This window comes from Moschus berezovskii, chromosome 11 (genome assembly GCF_049115385.1).
Source record: "Moschus berezovskii isolate FMDL1 chromosome 11, NW_MosBer_1.0, whole genome shotgun sequence".
NCBI classification, from domain to species: Eukaryota; Metazoa; Chordata; class Mammalia; order Artiodactyla; family Moschidae; genus Moschus; species Moschus berezovskii.
This window is the reverse complement of record NC_142470.1, coordinates 97,731,067-97,754,243: the sequence shown is the minus strand read 5'-3', so window position 1 is coordinate 97,754,243 and position 23,177 is coordinate 97,731,067. Positions and strand designations below refer to the sequence as shown.

The following is a 23,177-nucleotide window of genomic DNA, read 5'->3' as shown; positions in this document are numbered from 1 at the left end:
ATTAGACATTTCTTTCATTGGCAATCTGTTGTTTTATTGTCAGCTTCCTTTCACTGAATTTTCAGATAGGCCATCTAACACAGGAACAGATAAACTTTGAGACTGATTGTCATTTGAGCAGGAAAGACCAATCGATAAACCTAAATATTTAATGCAGAGTAATTTACCTGACAGGGTAACTGTTATCAATTGGGTAGAGCTACTCAGAAAACTTGAAAACTTCTGTAGACTGTAAAGGTTGCTTGATGAACAGAATAAGGTGTGACATTTAAAGCCTGCGATATCCATGGAGACTTGCATGGCTCCTGAAGTTACTGCTTTTCTATTGAACGTAACCTGCCGCAGTCTTTTTCTACTCTCCTCTCACCATGGAATGGTGCCTGACCTTATCTCTAGCTGGTTTACACACAGATGGGTCACTTGGGAGGTAGTAATTATTTTCAGTTGCAGAGGAAGCCAGAAACCTTTGTTTGCTCAAGAAAGGGTGTAACTGTCATGACATCATAAGCCTTGGTAGATATTTGATGAATACTTGGGCAAATTGGCTTCATTTTTTAAGCCTCTGATTTTGGAGTGTTGTGTCATAGAGTCATACTGCCTGTGATGGTTGTTTGCTCTGTTGTGTTTCATAAATGAACATCCTGTGGAACCTGATGTTAAGGAGGTGCTCTGACTCACCTACTTCCTGGTCTGTGTCTGATGAACTCAGTGAGGCTGCTGCCCTTCATCTAATTGGTGGCTCAGAAAATTTTTTTTTTCTACCCACCACATTTAACAGAGATACAAGAATTTTTCTCGCTAAAAGGCTGCTTTTGTGGAATTGTTTCCTCGCATATATCATGAACTCTCACTTGGAAAGAAATTGGAGCAGGACAACTGGTGAGACAGAAAGAGAACCACCAGGGACAGGCATGGGATTCCAGCGAGGCCAATATTCTACAGAGTTCCTTGGCAAGCAGTTTCTGAGGAGGACGTCGCCAGCACAAGTGTCACGTAAGTAGTGCCGCCTTGGAAAGCCGTCTTCGATCCTGTTGTCCTCCCTGTCCCCATCTCATTTCAGTTATCATCACGGCTTGTTGAAAACCACTGTCCTCTTGTGTCCATTTATTCTTCAGCATACTGTGGTTTTAGCTTCTGTTCACATCATACCACTGAAAGACCCCTGGCTAAAGGGACCAGCAACTTCCTCTTTTAAAGCTGTGTAGTGGTCTGTTTAAGCTTTTACATTTTTTATTTTCATCACATCAAAAAACACACACACATGTAAGTTTAAAATTCAAATAGTTCTACTGAGACTTTTATGAAAAAGAGTAGTCTTCTCATTAGCACACCTGCCCTACCCCATTGATTGTCACTCCCCAAGGGCAACACTTTATGTATTTTTGCATTATTATCTAATATTTGCCTCTGTTATTTAAATACTAGGCTTATATGACCACTTCTTGATTTTTCAGTTTCCAGTACTTTCTGTTGATTTCCTACTGTAGAAGATACTCGAGTATTTTTTAGCTCTTTCATATTTTTCCACATATACACTTCTGTTCCCATCATATTTTTAGTATAGTTATTTTCCAGCTTTTGGTTAAATCAATATCCTGTTTATGTTAGTTTCTAGGTAAGTGTTCACCTCTGAACCAGGGTGTGCCATGGTTATTCTTACGCCGCTTTTGCCCCTACATTTTTGTGTCTTTTCCTGTGGGCCTAAGGTGGATAAGGTAAACACATCAGACTGTTTTTTTGTTTGAAATCTTTCTTGGGTTGATTGGATTTGTTCTTGACTTGGTCTAGGTTGGGCACTGTTTGCCAGGGCTACCATTAAAAAATAAAATCACAGACTAGGTGTCTTAAACACTGGATATTTATTTTCTCATAGCTCTGGAGGCCAGAAGTCCATGATCAAGGTATCGGCAGGGCTGGTTTCTTCTGAGGCCTTTCTCCTTGGGTTGTAAACGACCGTCTTGGTCATTGGTCTGTATGTGGTCTATACATGGTCTTCCCTCTGTATCTATGTCTAGATTTCCTTTTATGGAAACCAGTCACACTGGATTGTGCTCACCCTAATGAACTCATTTAAACTTTTTAAAGAGCCCGTCTTCCAAGTACAGTCACATTCTGAAGACCAGGTGGTTAGGATGACATCATCATACAGCTTTCGCAGGGACACAGCTCAGCCTATGACAGGTACATGGTGTTGGCTGTTCTCTACACCAGGGGCACAGCTCTTGCCCTGGGATTTCTCTTTGCCTTCGCCCTGGTCATTTCTTCTGTGCCCCTTCTGTTTCCTGGATCCACAGCTGCTGCTTTCATGGTTTACTTCCCTGTGCAGTGGAGCATATTCTTCCATGGTTTGCCAAGGATTAATGGGATGCAAACTTTCTGAGGCTTTTCCATGTCTGAAATGGGTTTATTTTATTCTTTCACTGCACTGATAAGTTGATACATTATACATTTGTAGGTAGGCAGTTTAAAATGCATTTATCCATTATTTTTCCATAGTTCATTGTTGCTCTTTAAAATCCTGTGCTATTCTAATTTCTGGGCTGCAGTCCATGGGGTCACAAAGAGTCGGACACGATTGGGCAACTGAACAACAGTAACAATTCTGATCCCAGAACTTTTGTGACCTGTAATTTTTATTCCTGAAAGCTTTAGGATCTTTATGTCAAGTGTCCTGAAATATGACTTACCGAGGGTAATTTTTTTTGGCTGCTCTGGGTCTTCATTGCTGCGTGAGGGCCTTCTCTATGTGGCAAGCAGGGGCTACTCTATTTTGGTGTGCAGACTTCTCTTCTTGCTGATCATGGGCTCTAGGGCACGTGGGCTTCAGCAGTTTCAGCTTGAGGGCTCTAGAGCGGGGGCTCAGTTAGTTGTGCCTCACAGGCTGAGTTGATGCACAGCATGTGGCATCTTCCCAGATAAGAGATGGAGCCCATGTCTCCTGGCATTGAAAGGTGGATTCTTAACCACTAGACCACCAGGGAAGTCCCTAGTGTGGGTATTTTTAAAATTCAAAATGCAAATGAGGCCTTCCAGTCTAGCAGGCTGTGTGCATCAGTTCTGGGAAATTTTTTTTCACTTTATCTTCTCTATATCTTATTCCTTTTTTTAAAGTGGATCACTTCCCCAGTTTGCATGTCATCCTTGCGCAGGGACCATGCTAATCTCTATTGTTACAATTTTAGTATATGTGCTGCAAAATGAGCACTACCTTCTCTTTTCTTTTGGGGGAACTTCTATTAGTTGACTATTTGATTTTCTGAAATGTTCCTCTTAAGTTAATTGTATTTTTGTCTCTTATTTTCCACTTTTAATCTTTTTCATTTTTTTTTAATCACAAAAATTTTCTCAGCTTTATTTCTACCCTTCTACTGGTTTTTTGCTACGTATTTTATATCTATTTTTTCTGCTATATGTTTTTAATTTCTAAGAGCTAGCTCTTCTTTTCTGAATGGCTGTCTTTCCCCGGCACTTCATTCTTTTATTTTTTTTTAATGAATGCATTATCTTTTCTCTCTTTATAAAGTTACCAGATTTTAAGTTTCTTCCGTTCTCTGGATCAGCTGGTTTTGGTTTTGGTTTTCTCCTGCTTGCTGATGGCTTTCTCTTGTTAGATGTGATCTTGGACTATCTGGTGATCTTTGCCTGTTGTTCAGTACTTAGCTTTGAGCACTTGGAGCTGATGGAAACTACTCACGTGACAGGCTTGCAATAAGGCAGTCACTCACCTTGTTCTTTTTGTTTAGCTTCCCCTTGTTGCACAGAATCAGGGTTTATTTTTCTGTTTTTTTTAAGCCCTTAAAAATTTTTTACTTAATTTCTTTTTGGCTGTGCTGGGTCCTCGCTGCTACACAGGCTTTCCTTTAGTTGCAGCGAGTGGGGCTGCTCTCCAGTTGCCGCGCACAGGCTTCTCACTGAGGCGGCTTCTCTTGTTGTGGAGCACGGGCTCTAGGGCTCCTGGGCTCCAGAGCGGGGCTCCAGAGCACAGGCTCAGCAGCTCTGGTGCACAAGCTTCGTTAGGTATGTGGGATCTTCCTGGACGAGGAATCACTCCTGAACTGGCAGGTGGATTCTTGACCACTGAGCCACCAGGGAAACCCTATCTGTCTCCATTCTGACACTTAATATCTCTGAAATTTTTACAGCACTCTCATCTTCCATTCATCATCCCTCCCCTTCTCTTGTGAGTTTTTAATCTTTGGGAGTTTATCTTTTTTGGTGGGGTTTGGGTGGTGAGTAGAGATATAGGCATGAGTTTATTCTAGCCAGTACAGTGAGACTTTGTCAGTTAAATGAGTTTTGGGTTTAACATCAGTCTGGTAAGCTTGATTTTTAGGCATCGCATCCCAGGATTGTAGGCCACTCAGTGCCCTAAGTCATGATCTGGACCCACACAGTCAAATACAGACACTCCTACTACCAAGAGAACCCTACCGAGGATCCTGTCTGAACCACCTTTCTAGTGTAATTCTAACAGCTGCCCCAGAATTATATCCTAAAACAAACTCAAGAATGTTATTCCCCTCTTGGAAACTTTGAATGGCTTATGGCCTTTAGAATCCATTTCCAACTCCTTGTCAAGGCCTTGTGTGGTCTGACTCCCAGCTGACTTTTCAAAGCCTCTGCCGTGTTCCCCTCCATTCTTCACTGTGCCAGCAGCTCTTGAGCACAGACACGTTCATGCCATGGTATCTTTGTCTTTCAGATTGTTCCTTGGCTGTAACCGCTCTCCTGCAGCCTCTATCGGCAAATCATTCTCGAAGCCCCATCTCCTCAGAAAAGCCATCTCTCCCAACCTTACCCACCTACTGAATTACTTATTTAGCTGCACGGTACTTTGTAGGACTATTTAGAATTTATTTCCTTTATACCCTGTTATGTGAAATACAGATTCCAAGAATGGTCTCCTCCTCCTTCGTGAAAGTGCCATCTGCCACCTGGCCCATGCGCCCCAGTTTTGCCTTTGCAGGCAAACCTAGCACTCCCTAGGCTGACTGCAGCCCAAGTTAAACTCTGGGCCTGTGTGGCCCTGACACCCCCCACATGAAGTGCTATCAGCCATCCCTCCCCTTTGGAGTTGGAGGAAATGCTGCATATCAGGCCACACGCTCTGGCTTTATGAGCTGCCGTGGAAGGGTGAGATGATGTACAGAACTGTAGAGCAGTTGACTCCCACGTGAGGAGCCTTAAATAATGAAACGCAGAAGAGAGAAGGGAGCCTGGCAGGTGAATTCCCCCTCCCTTCTCCCTTCTGTGGAATACTCTTGGAATGGCTTTTCCTTCCAAGCCTTTCAGAGAAGAACCAACCTGCTGAGTGAACACACATACCGAACAACCTGTCTTTTTGGCTCACTGTGAAGCCTGTTCCTCGCCCTCACCACTCTATTCTTATATACCCCCAATAGAATTGTCACTAAGTCATGTCTGACTCTTTGTGACCCCATGGACCAAGCCCACCAGGCTCCTCTGTCCATGGGATTTCCCAGGCAGAATACTGAAGTGGGTTGCCATTTCCTTCTCCGCAAGTAGGTGGTAGTGGTTGCTACTATATCGACATTAATGACTTCAGAAATCCAAGTAGAACTACCTCAAGAGACCAACTGTGACCACATACACAGATTATAAGGGAATATTAACATCAAAGGACAGATCATAGAAAAATGGAAACATTAGAGAGCCTTCTATCCATCTGCTAGAGGTTATGTTCAAGAAAGAGAACATTTTCAATAGCCTAACACAAAGCATTTTTCTATTTCCTTATGAGGCAATTCAGCAAATTTAATTTCCATTTTATTTAAACTAGTTTTATTGAAGTATGGTTGACTTACAATGTTGTGTTAGTTTCTGCTGTACAGCAAAGTGAATCAGCTATATATATATATTGAATATACTATTCCTTTTAATATTCTTTTCCATTATGGTTTATCACAGAGTATTGAATATAGTTTCCTGTGGTATACAGTAGGATCTGTTTTATATAAATGATGGAATCACAGGATACACTATTTTTATGTCTGACTTTTTTCCAGCATAATTTTGAAATTTATCCATGTTATTGTATGTAGTAATAGTTGATTTCCTTTTTACTGCCAAGTTGTGTTCCATTGTATGGATATACAGTTTGTTTATTCACTTAACAAGGGTTTGGGTTGTTTCCAGCTTTTGGTGGTCACAGACAAGTCATTTTGAACTGGACAACTTTTTTTATGTCTATTTTTTAATCAACTTTACTGAGAAATTTTATAAAATGTACTCTTTAAACTGACATAATTTGATGAATTTTAACACAGGTTCCCTTGTAATTAACACCACATCAGGATATAGAACATTGGCTTCATCACAAAGGTTCCCTTGGGTTTTTTTTTTTTCAGTGTCTCCCACTCCTCCATCCCTAACAACCACTAATTTGCTTTCACTCTAGAATAAATTTGCTATATTTGCAATTCCTATAGTTTTGTAGAAATGGAATCATACAGTAACAATGTTACTTTGCTTTTTTGCTGAGCATGTTTTTAGATTGATCCATGTTGCAAATATGTTCATTCCTTTTATTACTGAATAGTATTTCATGACATGAATTTACCACGATTTGTTTATCCAGTCATATATTATTGGGCATTGGGTTGTTTCCAGTTTGGGGCCATCATGAGTAAAGTTGCTATGAACATTCATGTTCAAGTCTTTGGGTGGACACGTTTTCACTGCTCCTGGTTAAATACCAAGGAATGAAACTGCTGTGAATGGTTAAGTATGCACGTGCAAGGGAGTGTTTTCAGTTGTTTCCATCGTGTCCGACTCTTTTTAACCCTATGGAGTGTAGCCTACCAGGCTCCTCTGTCCATGGGATTCTCTAGGCAAGAATACTGTAGTGGGTTGCCATGCCCTTCTCCAGGGGATTCTCCTGACCCAGGGATCAAACCAGCAGTCTCTTGCATCACCTGCATTGGCAGGTGGATTCTTTAACACTGCTGCTGCTGCTAAGTCGCTTCAGTCGTGTCCGACTCTGTGCGACCCCATAGACTGCAGCCACCAGGCTCTGCCATCCCTGGGATTCTCCAGGCAAGAACACTGGAGATTCTCCAGGCAAGAACACTGGGTTGCCATTTCCTTCTCCAATGCACACTAGCGCCATGGATTTAACTTTTTAAGAAACTGCCAAACTCTTTTCCAAAGTGGTTACACTTTTTATTTTATACTCCAACTAGCAATATGTGAAGGTTCCAGTTCTGGATGTTTGACAACACTTGATATTTAAAATTTTTAAGATCTTTCAAATTTTATCATTCTTACGGGTATGTCGTAATAACTTATTCTGTTTTTAATTTGTATCTATTTCCCTGATGACTGTTAATGAGCATCTTTTCATGTTTTTATTGGCCTTTCATGTAGCTTTCCTAAAATGTGTTCAACTGTGTCATTTATCCTTAATCAGGTTGTGTCTCTTACTATTTTCGAATTGGAGTTGATTATATAATCTAGATACCAGTCTTTCCTCAATAATTTCATATATATTCCCACTGGGCTCAAGCCACACGGTTCTCTTTGCTCTTTCTTAAATGAGGCCATATCTGTTCTGAGTCTTTTAACTCTCTCTGTTCCCTGGAATTGCTGCTCTTCAGATACACATAGAACCTGCTTCCAGACCTCCTCCAGTCACAAATGGCCCTTTTTGGTGAGATCTTTCTTAACCATCCTATCTTAAATAGTAATACTCACGGCCTGACATTACTCCCTATTCTCTCGTTTTTTCTCCATGGCACATATCTATAATCTTTATTATTTACCTGTCTTTTTGTTTAAAGAAAAGTATTGACCCAGATGAGCCCCCGAGCATAAAAAACATGGAAGAAAAACATCCATTTAGCGGATGACCTCCTCTTTCGGAGGCTGATATACTCAGGGATAGCAATCAAACTTGTGAGCCTGCTGGATGAAGAGGTTGTACCGTCACGTCTCTCAAGTACCCGAGGCAGATCTCCGAGCGCTTTCGGCTCCAGGAGATCCTGGCCAAGTGGACCTCGCCCAAAACAAGAAAAAACTGAGTCCTGCTTGCCTCGAAAAAGAACTGTAGAATCTCGAGCAGCGGAGACATGTAGAGCTCATCGGAGCCATTACTTTTCTTCGCGTAGGACGAAACGAAGTCTCGCTCAAGGCCAAGCGGCTTAAGGACGCGGCGAAGACCCACACTCAGCTTCCGGCCCGGCCGGAGGAGCCTCGCCGCCTCTCTCATCGGAAGTGGCGGACCGAGCCCCTGCTCCCCTTCGGGTCAGCAGAAGCGACTCACGCCGGCGAAACACTCTGTAAGAAGGTAGCCTAGAACCTTCCTCCGACCCAGACCTGCAAAAACGCTGCCCGGTCGGAGAGGGCGAGAAAGAAGCGCAGCTGCGACTTCCTCCCGGAAGTTGAGGGCTTTGTTTCCGTGGGGAAGATCTTACGAGACGGACGGGGACGCGACGGTGAGTACTTCCGGCGACACAGCACTGGCCGGGTCGGGCGGGAACCGGAGACTAGTGGTTTTCCAGATGATCCCTGTGATTCTCGGCGCCCTTGTTAATAGAGCGTTTGCCAAGGTCGGGTCCTGGGATGCAGCCCGGCAGTGATCGGCTCGGCCTCCCTTCGAGGACGGACGACACCGCATTCTGATGAGCCTGACACTCACCAAAGTTGTCACAGAGGAGCTCTTAGAATAGGAGACTAGTCCTGGGGTCCCGGGAGCGCTGGTAAATGGGCTCTTCCTGGTCAGTCGAAGGGAGGGAGGGTTAATGCAGAGTCGCTGCCTGTCCGAGGGCGCGTGCTGGGTAGGGACTGCGGGCGGTGGCAAGCTGGAAGGGCCAGTGCGGCGGTGGGGAAAGGAGCGCGTCTGCATTTTCCTAGCAAACGTGCGCTAGGAAGCGGAAGAGGGGAAGGTCTCAGATCACAGGGTTTGGTACTCCGTGACATAAAGGGGCTTTATATAGCAGGGCAGATCACTGACTCCCGGGTGGAGGTTGGATGATAGGAGGGAAGGAATTGTGAGGCGACCTCTGCTAGGAGGTCACCGCTGTTGAGGAGAGGTGGCCACGGCGGTGGCAGAGTAGGTATGGGAGAGAATTGGACGCTTCAAAATGATACTTAAAAATTGACAAGAGTTTTGCATAAGATATGGGATTTGAGTGGGAGGTAAGTATCCAGCGATGGCTCGAAGTTTCTGACCTAAGTGAATGAATTTTAGAAAACAAACCAAAACCATTTTTGACGTTTGATAGGCGCCCTTTTCTCCCTACTGTAAAAACAAAAAGCACAAAAAATTGTTTCCTCCCTGGTTATATGTACTCATTATCTTTTGTGTACTCACTGTAGAAAATTCAGAACATGCAAAAATATTTTTTCTAGAAAACAAAATTATCTGTAATTCTGCTACCCAAGATGGCCATATTTTGGTGTGCTTCCGTTATGTTTTTGTTTTCTGAGTCCATTTTTTTTTTTCCTGTAGAATTGGGTATACATTCTATGTATATATATATTTTCCATTGGATGTTATCATGATAAAGATTGTGCGGCCCTGCTGTGCCAAGACATTATTCACAATTTTATTTTTTCAGATTGTAACAAAAAATCAGATGTAATTCCAGCAAGTCAAACATAACATTTTGTTGTTTTTTCCAGTAGTTTTCTTTTTGTGTACATTTTTAAAAACCCACCTATTATGCCACATTTTGTGTTTTGTTTTCCAATCAGATGTTAAGTACTTAATGTTATTTATCACTATATTTACACATCCTTAACTACTCTTCAGGACTACAGTTTTTAGTGGTTGATCAGTAAAGCCACTGTAGTTGGGCCTGTTACTAGTTAGGTAGGTTTTCAACCTTTTAAGGTGATAAGGAAAACATCTTATTACATAAATCTTCAGATTGCCAATTTATTCCTTCAGAAAAATGGTGGAAATAAAACCACCTAGGTAAAAGGATAAAGTGAACCTATATAAAATTGCCTCACCTAAATATCTCTTTGAGACTTTAGTTGAAATTGTTTTAAAGATTGTATTTTTGCAGTGCTTAGTTTTTTCATTCAAAGATAGGTTATATCTCTCCAGTTATTTGTTGTTTATGCTGCTTTCATGTTTTTGTATATACCCTGTCCTTTTCTTGTTAAATTTATGTCTATAAAGGGTGTTACTATTTAAGAATTGTACCCTCTAGGCTTAAATTCCCATGTATGTAATGAATATCTTTGAGTTATGTCATATTTTCTTCTATAAGATTGTTTTCTGCCTTATATTTATGTCTAGATTCTGCCAAAATATAAATAAAATGGTGAGATTAGAAAGCTAAGAAGACTTAAGTTGGAGTGAGGTTTCCTTAATGCTGTAAGTAACCTGTGGTCTAAAAAGTGTTTGGTATCCTGCTTCTAGTTATCTGTTGAGAAGCTCCCCCTCATCCAGAGCCTGGCTTATCTGTACAACTAGGGGACCCAGTGTTTCCCTTGATCCTTTCCCAGGAAGGAAGCTAGAACAGCTTAGCAGGGTTAGGAAGACAGTCTGTCATGAGGCTGCAGATGTTTTGGGGTGGATTTTTCAAGTTTAAAGTTCTACATCTTATTATTAAAGTTATAATACTTTAATTGTGAGCAAGGATATTTGTTAGTGACTTACAGTTGTTAACTTTTGGTCTTTTGGTCTTGTGCAGTAGCATCCTGCTTATCTATGAAATGCAGTTAACACATCAGCTGGACCTATTTCCTGAATACAGGGTGACCCTTCTGTTATTTAAAGATGTAAAAAATGCTGCGGGCTTGAGAAAAAAGGCCATGGAAGGTGCCATTGATGGCTCATTAATAAACCCTACAGTGGTAAGTACTCATGGCAATGAGTGAGCTTTATGGGGAGTTTAAGAATCTGATGATTTTCCATGATGTTATGGGTTAGCCCAAAATTGTTATCTTCAAGTTTAAGGACTTGTCTAACCTGTAGAGTGGATTCAGATTTGGCCAGCCTTCAATTTAACAGTGAATAGAAGCCAAGTCAGAGAAGCCAGTGGCACCCCACTCCAGTACTCTTGCCTGGAAAATCCAACGGATGGAGGAGCCTGGAAGGCTGCAGTCTATGGGGTCGCACAGAGTCGGACACGACTAAAGTGACTTAGCAGCAGCAGAAGCCAAGTGCTGAGCTCCGCCCTCGGAGACGTGAAAGGTGGTCTCCCTCTGATATGATGGCAGATGCCTAGATATCCATCTTCTTGTGTGACCTAGAAAATCTCTGTAAAGGAGGCGTTGCATAGTGGTAGAATCACCACGACTTAAATCCCAGTTAGGCCATTTATTACAACTTTGAGCATGTGGTAGCCAGCCTTCATACAGTGTCTATTTGGTAAGTTCTTTATATATACTGCTAACTCACTTAATCTTCACAACAACTCTACGAAGTGGTGAGATCATTATCTGCATCTAAAAGATAAAATGCTAAGGAATTTGCCCAGGTTCCCTTGGTGGTCAGTGAAAGAACTGACATTCCAACCCATTCTTTGCCTTGGCTTCCTCATTTATTGCACATGAAAAATAATAAAAAATATCAAATAGGGTAGTTTTGAGTAGAATAGAAAATAAAGTTTAAATGTTAGAATATGGCCTTTCCCATAATAGTTCTCAATAAGTTGTTTTAAAACTTCTTGTGTCTTCATTGCCTGCAGCTGTAAAATTCTGTGATTTTTCTAAACACCTCGGGCCTTGATATTTTGACAATTTTGAAAATATGGAAATTGTTATGAAGTAAAACAGCCTGACACTGGAGGGTACAGGGCATTATTCTTCAGAGTACTCCAGATTCTTTGTGTGTGATTCTTTCTGTTCTCTTTGGTAGATTGTCGATCCATTTCAGATCATTGTGGCCGCAAACAAAGCTGTTCACCTGTACAAACTGGGGAAAATGAAGACAAGAACTCTATCTACTGAAGTGATTTTCAATCTTTCCCCAAATAACAATGTAACTAATGTGGAAGATACACTTTCTTTGTATCTGTTGGCCTTGTCATGGTAGCCTGTGTGTGACTCAGTGTTGGGTTGGAGCCTGTTGCTGGTAACAAACCAAAATAACAGTGAAGAGTGAGTGCTGACGGAGAGTTGAGGTTTAGCATTGCCTCTTACTAGACAAGTCAGCGTTGGAGTCACTCACATGAAGTTTAGCTAAATTAAGGGAGGACAGTTTTATTTGTCCTTCTTGACATACAGAGTCAGGAAAATGCTATTTAAATCTCATGATAAAAAATTAGGCATGGGTATTTGTGTGTTACCATGCGCATCTTTCATTCTCCCTATAAACTCTTTGAAGATAGAACCACGTCTTTTCCGTACACCAGAAGTCTGCCTGGTACCCAGACTAGCTCTTAACACATGCTCATACACGCAGTACATAGGAAGAGTTTGTGTTTGAGATACTGATAGTAATCAAAGATTTTGAGTTAAAAACATTCCACCTGGGCATATTTTTTAAAAAAACAACTAATTTTGCTGACGAAGTTTAATTATTACTACTACTAAACATAATCAAGTGCTGACATGGAGAGAAAGGTTAGGAAACCTGTGGCATGGTTTAAAATACAGATGTTTGAAAAGTTTATAAAATGTGTAGTAATAGAATTCCCCAGTATCTTAGGGAAAATATCTGGGTAATTGTTTCTTTGAGATCAATGAAATAACTTAAAGAGACTGCAGTTCATAAACGTGTTGAGCTTGTCCCTGTTCCAGTCTGGGGTCAGAAATGTTCCCAAGAAAGGCAGATGAACAAGACAAAGTTCAAATGCCCTAAGATACTTGATATAATGAAATAATGATGCAAATCTGTGGGAACAAAGATGCAATTCATTCTATAAGGAGGGAAGTGCTAAAGGGGTGACATTTGAACTGGACCCTTGAAAGATGAAGGCATCCCAGGCAGAGGACAAAGTGCGGGCACAGGCAAGGAAGTATGAAAGGACGGAGCCCCAGACAGTCCCCACTGGCTGGAGGGCAGGGGTGCCTGGCTAGAGAGTCCCTGGGCCCAGGGGGAGGGCATTGGTGCATCCAGTCAAAGTCAAGGCTTGATTCTATGGGAACGAGGTGCAGCTTTGAGTGGGGAGTACTCTAGAGGCAGAGGTGGTAGAGATTAGGAAGGGATGTTGCAGAACTGTAGGCAGAATCACTAGGATATGAAAAATAAGAATCTGACCAGAAAGGCTGCAAATGGGGAGAGGTTTCAGATGTTGAGGCTACTGATTTTATTGTCTTTTTCACCCCTCAGATTTCAGAGGCCTTGAAAAAATTTGGTATCTCAGCAAATGATACTTCAATTCTGATTGCTTATATTGAAGAGGGTGAAAAACAAATAAATCAAGAATACCTAATATCTCAGGTAGAAGGTCATCAGGTTCCTCTGAAAAATCTCCCTGAAATAACAAATATTACAGAAGTCAAAAAGGTTTGTAAACCCTTAGTTTTAGAAAGAGCATGATAGATGTGGAATTGATCACCAATGCTTCTATATTGTTTTAACTTTTAAGAAAGGTTAATTAAAAATTACTTGAAAGATGATTAGAGATGCAAAGAAATGCAGATTTAGTTGGTAAAGACATTCTTTTAAAAAGAATAGATAACTTTAAATATCAAGCTTACATTTAAATATAAAATATAGTATGAAGTTAATGTCTAGATGTGTGCTTTTAAAATTGGTACAAATGTTTTGATGTTTAGAGAGTTATCACTATAACTGCAGTTGGAGCTTTTGACAGAAGTGATGAGTTGCTGTCTACTTTGCATACTGTAATCACTGTGTGACTCCATCCCATTATCCCAATAATTGAGTAATAAATTAGTTCACATATATGTATTTGTATAATGAAAATTAGTAGTGCATGAATATGTCAGCATGTCATAATCTGTCTTTTATGCTTACAGGTATATAAACTATCTTCACAAGAAGAAAGTATTGGAACATTATTGGATGGTATCATTTGTAGAATGTCAACAAAAGATGTTTTGTGAAATGACAGAAATATTAAAAGATTTTCAGCTTTTATAAAAAACATTCATTGTTTTTCCTAGATAATAAAATCTATTATGTTGTGTTGTAGAAAGTTTTAAAACACAGAATGGTAACAAAGGAAAAAGAAAACCACTCCTGGTCCTACCTCTTCATATTTTAAAAGATAATCACAGTTATTGTTGTTATTGTCTTCTGTTTGTTTCCAAATATATTTTATTTTAATATAATTGGAATAATTGCAAACATTTATTGAATGTCTACAATATACTAGGTTCTTATCTAAATGACTTTATATCCATCAGCTCATACTCTTGCACTTAATTCTGGCTATTCCAGCATCACCTCCAAGCCTCCTGGTTCCAAGGTTTTGTATGCAAGAAGTCATTTAATTATCACAGCATCATATGAAGTAGATTACTCCCATTAAAAGGTTGTACAAATAATAATGTGCGCAAGGTCATACAGCTAAAAAATCATATTTTATAAATGGTTTGTGATTTTTTTTTTCATATTTTGTCTTAAAATATGGTTGTGTCAGTCAAGATAGAGTAGGTTACAGGCCATATGTTAATGTTTTGCGAAGTCTTTTCTATGCATGGGCAAACACTTCTTTTCTGAAATATCTGAAAGTAAACTGCAGACCTTGGGGCACTTCACCCTCCATTGTATTTAGTTGTCGTGTCTCTCTCAATTATTTTTTAATTGAAGGAGAACTGCTTTACAGAATTTTGTTGGTTTCTGTCTTATATCAACAGTCATGTCTCTTTTAAAGGCTCCTTTAATCTAGAACTTTTTTTTTTTTTTAAGGTGATGTTGACATTTTGTTAAGAGTACCCCAGATGTCTTTCAGAATTTCAGAATGAGTTTGTTCGTGATTCGAGTCAGTTTAAATATTTTGGAGAATGATAGGTAGATTTTGTGTCTTTCCAATTTTATATCATTGGGAGGCACATAACATCACTTGGCCTCATCACTGGTGATAGTTTGGTCGCTTCGTTAAGGTGGTACCCCAGACTTCTCCATTATGGAGGCGTCTTTTCTCCTGAAGCTTAGGGAGAAGTCAAAGCTGCCCTAAAGCTCAAAGTGCCTGTAGCCAGGATTAAAACTCCAAGTGACCCCTGATTCTATGCTCCTGATGACTCCACACAGCCATCAGTATCAAACATGTTCTTTGTAAAAGTGAAACTTCACATAATGTATTTCTATTTTTATATATTCACATTGCTTTCAGTTTTTCATTTTGCTTTTGCAAGTAAATCTCTGTACATGTCTTTTTCTGTAGGGTAGCTTCCCTGAAGTGGAACTGCTGGGGAAGTGGATATGAATTTTTAATACCAGAAAGGTGCCAGTTCACACTTGTAATAGCAGTGCTCAAGTGTGCCAATCTCAGCAGACTCACCAACAATGCCTTTAAACTTCTCAACATTTTCACCATTTTGAAATGTCAGACTACTGGTGAAGCTGTTTATTTGTTATGAAGAGTTTTGAAAGGGTTTATACCTGTAACTATATAGACGTTTTTATTTTAACTATGAGCTGTTGGGTGAAGAAGGAAAAAGAAGTAATGCCTTTTCCTGGGAAAAAAGTTAACATAAGGTTCACAAGCTTTTTCTCTTAAAAAAGTTGAGCCAATTTAGGAATAATGTTCTCTTTGTTCTTAGATTAACCAGTTTGCTTCAGAGCCTAAATGCTCCCCCAGCAAAAGCAACCAGTGATTATAGGGCCTTTGATGCAGGGAGAGAAGGGATGCAGTTTGGCAGGCCACCCTCATTTGGTTCCTTGGTCAAGGGTTACAGGGTTAACAAGGGATACTAAGGCAAAAAGCCAGCTGTTGCTAGGATAACGTGAGGGAAGGGGGCTCTGTCACCCAGGCAATCGTTGCTCCCACCTCCCCAGTCTTGGGAACAAGGAAAGCTGCCACTACTGTGGCAGAATCTTAATCCCCTGCTCTTTCCCCACCTCACACTCGGGGGGAAAACGACAAGAATGCTCCTAAGCACTTCACCTTTTTAGAAGGAGCCCTGGGGCTCACAGGCTTTTTCAGGCCACCTGCTGCCATTCTCATTTTTGCTTTTTCCTTTGATGACCTTTCTGCTTGTCTGAAAACCTGGAACCTGTGCTAGGGTTGCGGCTGCTTCTCTGCACCTGGTTTTGTTTTGCTGACAGCTGCACTCCATGTTACAAAACTGAGTAAAGCACAACTCTCTCGGTGACTGGTCTCAGAATGAGCCAAGTTTGTATTGTTGTCATAATACTCTGTGCCAGTTATCTGCCATTGTTCCCTCCAGCTCACTCTGCACCCTCCTCCACTCTTCTCTCTGCCCTGGAGGCTGACTTACCACGTACACAGCAAGAGGTCTTCCCTTCCGCTTGGCTTCTGCTTGGGTTTGGCCAGTGTGTGGAGTGGGGAGGCTAGCAGGAGAATGAGGCCAAAGGTATTTATTTTCCTGGCCCCTCGCTGCAAGGATCCCTAGGCTGGCTTTGCCCTTGGACCTCTCAGGGTGGTCCTTGCTACTCAACTTCTGGGTCAGGTCCTGTCCCCTCACCCTCCTGCCTCACTTCAGGCCTCTTGAGCATTAACATACACACCCACACCTTCATAATTAGGCCCTTTGGTGATCTATATAAAATGAGCTTTTTTTTTCACTCAGTCGTGTCCGACTTTGTGACCCCGTGGACTGTAGCTCACCAGGCTCCTCCATCCATGAGATTCTCCAGGCAATAATACTGGAGTGGGTTGCCATTTCCTTCTCCAGGGGATCTTCCCGACCCAGGGATCGAACTCAGGTCTCCTGCATTGCAGGCAGACGCTTTAACCTCTGAACCACCAGGGAAGCTCAGGGTTATCCTAATTTGGGTGTTGGGGCCTGATAACACCTCCCTTTGGTTAAAAGGTTAGATTAGAAGTATTTCTATAGAGTTAGAATCATTGTTCCAGTATTTCTGAACAACTTGCCAGGGAGTGACCTATGGGACCACTTTCTTTCCTCTTGAAACAATTTGCTGTTACTTCCTCTCACTCATGTCCTTTAAGTTATGAGTGCTCAGTGGGAATCCAGGGCACTGACCTGAGGCTGGCTTACTGGGAACCCTGATGAGAGATCAGGGGAGATGATGTTCTTTCCAGGACATTTTCCTCCTCTGAGACTTCCAAAACATGACACCACTTGATTGTCTAACTTCCAGTTCATTGACCCATTTCTGGGCTTAGCTGGTCTAACAGGCAAATGTTCTTCATAAATGCAAGCATGGGATTTCATTGACATGCTGCTCTCAAGTCCCACAACTCTGGGAATAACAGTGATTTAAAAAATATAACTACCTATTATAATCAGGTTCCTACGGGTAATAGAAAAATAATTTATCAGGTTACTAGTAACTGTTTAACTGTTAATAAGTTAACAGTTTTTAGCAAGTAACAAATTAACAGCAATATAAGTGCTGGATGAGAAGTGCAAAGTCTTCCTTCAAAGGAGGAAGCAGATACAAGATCCATCTGGTTGTCAGGGGTCAGAAATCTTGATGGAGGAGGTAGCACTGAACTGGACCTTGAGCCTTAGTCACATACTGGATCTGGGTCAAGTATGTCCTGAACACGGGAATGATGAGACTTAGAGGTAAATCTTGCATCCCAGCAGACAGCTGTTTCTGTTGGCATACAGTGCTTTATGCTAATTAATAACTCAAACACTTGTCAGATACCTGCCTTTTGGGGTCAGCATGTGGTACTGAAAAAGCAAAATGTTCAGGCCTTCAAGTCAAAACTGCCAAGGCTTGGGTGCCACCCTCATGGGTAGGATATCTCAGGTTTGTGAGCCTCGGTTTCATATTTGTAAAATGGAAGCAATATGAGCCTTAGCTCTTGGATGGTTGTGAATGTCAAATAGCACAGCAGAGGAAAAGTGCTTTCTCACAGTGCCAGGTATCTAATATCTCAGCAAGTAACAGCTGTCTGTATGTACCAGGCATAATACTGAGGCATACAGTAAAATAAGACTCACTGCTGGTGGGAAAGTAAACCTTAGGACAACGGTTTGGCAGTGCCTTAAGCTGTTAAAAGAGAGTTACCATATGACCCAGCAATTCCACTCCTAGATATATACCAAAGGGATTGAAAATAGGTGTTGAAACAACCACTTGTACAGAATATTCATAGCAACACTATTCACAATAGCCAGAATGTAGAAACAAGTGTCCATCAGTGGATGACTGATAAACAAATGCGGTTAATCCTTTCCATGGAACATTAATCAGCCATAAAAAGCAATGAAGTACTGATACTTGTTAGGACATGGATGAACTTTGAGAACCAAAGTGAAAAACTCAACATAAAAGTTCACATATTGTGTGATTCATTTAAATGAAACATCCAGAATAGGTAAATCCAAAGAGACAGCAGGCTAGTGGTTGCCAGGGGTGCAAGAGGGGTGGAAATGGAGTGACTACCTACTGACTAAGGGGTTTCATTTTGGGGTGATGAAAATGCTTCAGAACAAGACAGAAGTGGTGGTTATACAGCATTGTGAATGTACTAAGTACCACTGAGTTGTACAAATTTGAATGGTTAATTAAAAATGATAGAATAACACACCTGCCTTACCTTCAGGAATTCAGAACCTTCGATGGGTCTCTAGACTGACTCTCAAGTTGGCTGAAGTACATTTGCAGCAGTATAAATGAACCTAGAGAATATCATGCCAAGCGAAGAAAGTCAGAGAAGGACAAATACAAATACCATATGAGACCGCTTGTATGTGGACTCTAAAATAGGCCACAAATGAACTCATCTACAGAACAGACAGAATCAGACTGAGGATACATTTGTGGTTGCTCTGTGGGAGAGGGAGGGGGTGGGAGTTCGGAATTAGCAGATGCAAATTATTATGCACAGAATGGATAAACAACAAGGTCCTGCTGCATAGTACAGGGAACTCTATTCAATATCCTGTGATAAACCATAATGGAGAATATGGAAAACAATGTATATATATGTATAACTGAGTCACTTTGCTGTGCAGCAGAAATTAACACATTGTAAATCAACTATCATTCAGTAAATTTTTTTAAAACAGGAGTTGGCTGAGGCAGAGACAGGTAGATTCCCAAGCCTCAGTTTCATCATTTGAAAGCAGTGTCAAGAGCCTGCAACATGCTGAGACTTCCAGACTTGTATCTCTTACACAGAGAATTACCCATAATTCCTCTATCCAGAGATAAATGCTGCCAATGTTTGGTGTAACCATTCTTTTCTTTCTGCATGCTGGTGAATATAAATTATTATTGTTATATTTTTCAAAAATGAAAACATAGTTTTATAACCTTTTATAGCTTGACAATTATATTTTGACAATTATTTTTCATGCCGATAAACCCTCATGATCATCATTCATGACTATGAGGAAGGTTAAAAAAGCCTAAATGTAAACCAAGGTCACTGGGTTGAGGAAGCCAGAGAGGGCAGGGGCAGACAGCACATCTGGCCCCTCAGCTTGACCATTAGGCTTCTGATTGGTTAATATTAGAGACTCATTAGGGTTACTCAGCTATACTTTGGAGCATTCTATTCTCTTTTGGTTCCTTGTTCAAATTTTGCTTAACATTGAAATGTTAAAAATGGCATCTTTGCGGTGATCTCTTTCACAAGTCTGGTCTCTGGAGCATCCTCCTAGTTGCTCTTGCCAGAAACCTAGCTGTCATCTCCGACCTCTTCTTCACCCTCTGCTGCTGCTGCGTCACTTCAGTCGTGTCCAACTCTGTGTGACCCCATAGACGGAAGCCCACCAGGCTCCCCCGCCCCTGGGATTCTCCAGGCAAGAACACTGGAGTGGGTTGCCATTTCCTTCTCCAATGTGTGAAAGTGAAAAGTGACAGATAAACATTGTCATTTCTGTTCCCAAAAGATACTTCCAAGAGGGCCAGTTTACATCCATGGCCCCATTCTGGTTCAAGTTACTGCTTTCTCTTGTAGGATCCCCAGCTAGCCTAGATGGCTCCTTTGTGAACATAGAACAAGGCACCCCCTTCAACAGTGACACAACCTGCTGGACACCGTTCAGTGGGCAGTGACACCTCTGAGCAAAATAAGAAAAAGATGCCTTTTCCATTGGTCAGACTCAGCTCTGTGCCAGGGCTCATGGATTTTAGTTCCCACAAGCCTTCCTTGACAAGGTGATCTTGTAAAGTGAGCACCTGTGTATCTGTATCCAGAGGCCCTTCTGCTTGGACCGCTGCACTAGCCTCTGGGGGCAGGGGGATACAGACTTCCATTCCGGGCCCTTTCAGTCCATTTTCCACAGGTCACCAGAATCACACACACATATCACAGAAGTCACCGCTACCTCTGGTTGTTGCTGCTGCTAAGTCACTTCAGTCGTGTCCGACTCTGTGTGACCCCATAGACGGCAGCCTACCAGGCTCCCCTGTCCCTGGGATTCTCCAGGCAAGAACACTGGAGTGGGTTGCCATTTCCTTCTCCAATGTGTGAAAGTGGAAAGTGAAAAGTGAAAGTGAAGTCGCTCAGTCGTGTCTGACTCATAGCGATCCCATGGACTTGCAGCCTACCAGGCTCCTCCATCCATGGGATTTTCTAGGCAAGAGTACTGGAGTGGCTTACCATTGCCTTCTCCGACCTCTGGTTGTTACACCCCAGCTAAAAGAACAGCAGTGGGCTCCTGATGTTCTGAGAGTGCAAACTTCATAACCTGGATGATATGTCCTGCATGGCCAGGGCCCTGCTGCCCTCACGCAGCTGAGAAGGACCTTGTGTACCGAGCCAGCGGAACTGGACTCTGGCCTGTGATGACAGAGCACAGGGTGAAGGGCGAATACTCCAGGGTCATAGCAGCTGTATGGTGGGGCCAAGCATGGACATCAGAGAGCATCAAGGTGCCAGGTGAACTGCCATGGTTGGGGATATAGGCCAGTCACAAGGGCAAGGACCCCTGAGCTGTTCCAAACCCTGCGTGTCCCCTCCAGGCTAATTCCCCAGAGTTCAGAGAACAAAGAATGGGCTTTCTGCTCTATCACAGCCCAGTCCCCTGAGCTAGGGCTTTATGATTAACAAATATTCAGAAGCCAGCCAATGAGGTGCCATCCAGGACCTGGGCCCCAGACATAGAAGAAGCCCTGCACAGTCTCTCCTGGATGCCAGTTGGATGCTGAGGACAGAGGCCAGGCAGAGGCTTCCCTGGACACTCCACGCTCTTGTGACAGCAGGTGAGGGGACATGGGTGGAAGGACAATGCTCACAGGTGTGGTCTGGAGCTCCAGACTCACCCCGGCCTTCAAGGCTGGACCACTTTTGGTGCTACGCTCATATGCCACCTCAGCAGCCTGAAAATCTGCAATCAAGGGCGAAGGAACATTTGCTGTTTCCAAGTCTTTGTACTTGGAAACACAGGCTTCCCCCAGCACATGGGCCCTGAAAGAGGGACCAAAAGGAGGAGGAGACATGCATGGCTGCTGCATGGAGCGCCAGTGTATGGAGAAACTGAGAAGAGGGCTAGGGAATGGGGAAAGACAGGGAGGGCACTTTATAATCAGAGCTTTGTTTGTTATTTCACTAAATCCTCTGAACAACTTCAGAAGGCAGATTCTTAAGAGATTATGTAACATGCCCAAGGTCATGCATGAAGCCATGATCAAATGCAGGTCTTTCGGACTCTACACCTTTTCCCAGTGGCTGTGGCCTACTTTCTCTTGGGTAGAAGCAGAGAGACACATCTTTGGGCAGGGTCTTCCTGGTTCTGGTAAGTGGGCCACTCACATGGCTTCCTCTTTCTTCCCCAGGGCTGCTGGGCAAGCATAACAGGACACCTAGGTCTTTCTTGAACTTCGAGATCCAGACAACCAGAAGTCTTCTATGGCTCCTTATCACATCCGCAAATACCAGGAAAATGACCGCAAATGGGTCATAGACTTGTTCTCTAAGGGGATGGATGAGCACATTCCTACCACCTTCCGCCACATCCTGAAGCTGCCCCAAACCCTTGTGCTCTTGCTTGGGGGACCCCTTGCCCTAATCCTAGTCTCTGGCTCCTGGGTCCTGGCCTTTGTGGCCAGCCTTGCCCTCCTTGCTGCCCTGAGGTTCCTTGCCAAATACCCCTGGAAGCAGTTTGTAGTCACGTCTTTGAACACAGACATGTCTGACATCACTAAATCTTACCTCAGTGAGAGTGGCTCCTGCTTCTGGGTGGCTGAGTCTAAGGGGCAGGTAGTGGGCATAGTGGGAGCACGGCCTGTTAAGAAGCCCACCCTGCAGAAGGAGCAGTTGGAGCTGCTTCACCTATCTGTGGCCCCTGAGCACCGAGGTCAAGGGATAGCCGAAGCCCTCGTCAGGACCGTCCTCACGTTTGCACGAGACCAGGGCTACAGTGAAGTGGTCCTTACCACCAGTGTGCTGCAGCACTCTGCCCTGGCCCTTTACCAGCGTCTTGGCTTCCAGAAGATAGGCCAGTTTTTCTTACTCACACGCTGGAGGCTAATTTCTTTCTCAGTAATTCAGTTTACCTACTGCCTCCCCTCTGCTCAGGTCTCTCTGGCACTGGAGCAGGGAGGGGGCCAGTGATCTGTTTTCTAGCAGATCAGTCAAGAGGAATCGGCTCTGCTGCAGAAACAGGCAGCCTCTGAAGTCTCAGTGTGATGGCAGGGTAAAAGCTTACGGCTTGTTTGCCCAGGCGCTGGTGGTGGGGTGGCTCTTCTCCATTCAGTCTTCTGGGATTGCTACTGTTTCATTTATCTAATGCCAACAGATTGCTGCATGAAAAACTACCACAAAACAATAATGAACATTTTTCTTTGGCTCATGAGTCTGTGGGTCAGCAGCTTAGGCTGGGGCGCCCCTTTGGTGTCCAAGTGTCATGCCGGGGACCCTCCCCACTTTCAGTGAATGGAAATGCAAAATCACATGAAGAGGGCGTGGAGAAGCCGTGTGAGAAGAATCCACGTGAGAAGGACTGGGGCCAATGATGCCATCAATTTGTTACGGTTTCCAAGGTTTCTGCTGAAAGGGAGAAGGCAGCCAGGGACAGGACTAGACCTAGAAGTGGCACTACCTGCATCTCACTGGCCAGGACCAGGCCATGATTCAAATCCAGCTACTGCTGTCTCCTGAGTTGTATCTACCAAAGGCTAGCGGCCCTGGGGGAAGTTGGAGTGAGGCTAGGATGTGGCTCTGGACCCAAGGTGC

General features: G+C 42.7%; 2 protein-coding genes and 1 pseudogene across 9 annotated transcripts; 2 read left to right on the top strand and 1 right to left on the bottom strand.

Moving 5' to 3' along the window:
- Positions 1–3,104: 3,104 nt before the first annotated feature.
- Positions 3,105–3,205, bottom strand: LOC129540183 (U6 spliceosomal RNA; annotated as a pseudogene).
- Positions 3,206–8,317: 5,112 nt separating this feature from the next.
- TPRKB (TP53RK binding protein) lies at positions 8,318–14,217 on the top strand. Of its 8 annotated transcripts, none has more exons than XM_055399774.2 (6): positions 8,460–8,717; positions 10,268–10,345; positions 10,728–10,827; positions 11,834–11,956; positions 13,250–13,426; positions 13,903–14,217. In XM_055399774.2, the coding sequence occupies exons 2-6, from the start codon at positions 10,341–10,343 to the stop codon at positions 13,987–13,989; spliced, it is 492 nt and encodes a 163-aa protein (XP_055255749.2). In that variant the 5' UTR covers positions 8,460–8,717; positions 10,268–10,340; the 3' UTR covers positions 13,990–14,217. The 8 variants fall into 8 exon arrangements, with proteins under 8 accessions (XP_055255747.2, XP_055255749.2, XP_055255744.2 ...); XM_055399769.2 differs by having other exon boundaries at positions 10,665–10,827; XM_055399773.2 differs by lacking the exon at positions 8,460–8,717 and adding an exon at positions 8,739–9,156.
- A 7,634-nt stretch (positions 14,218–21,851) lies between these two features.
- NAT8 (N-acetyltransferase 8 (putative)) lies at positions 21,852–22,556 on the top strand. The gene has a single exon (XM_055401228.2). It carries the CDS (start codon positions 21,852–21,854, stop codon positions 22,554–22,556), a length of 705 nt encoding a protein of 234 aa, XP_055257203.2.
- Positions 22,557–23,177: the final 621 nt, after the last annotated feature.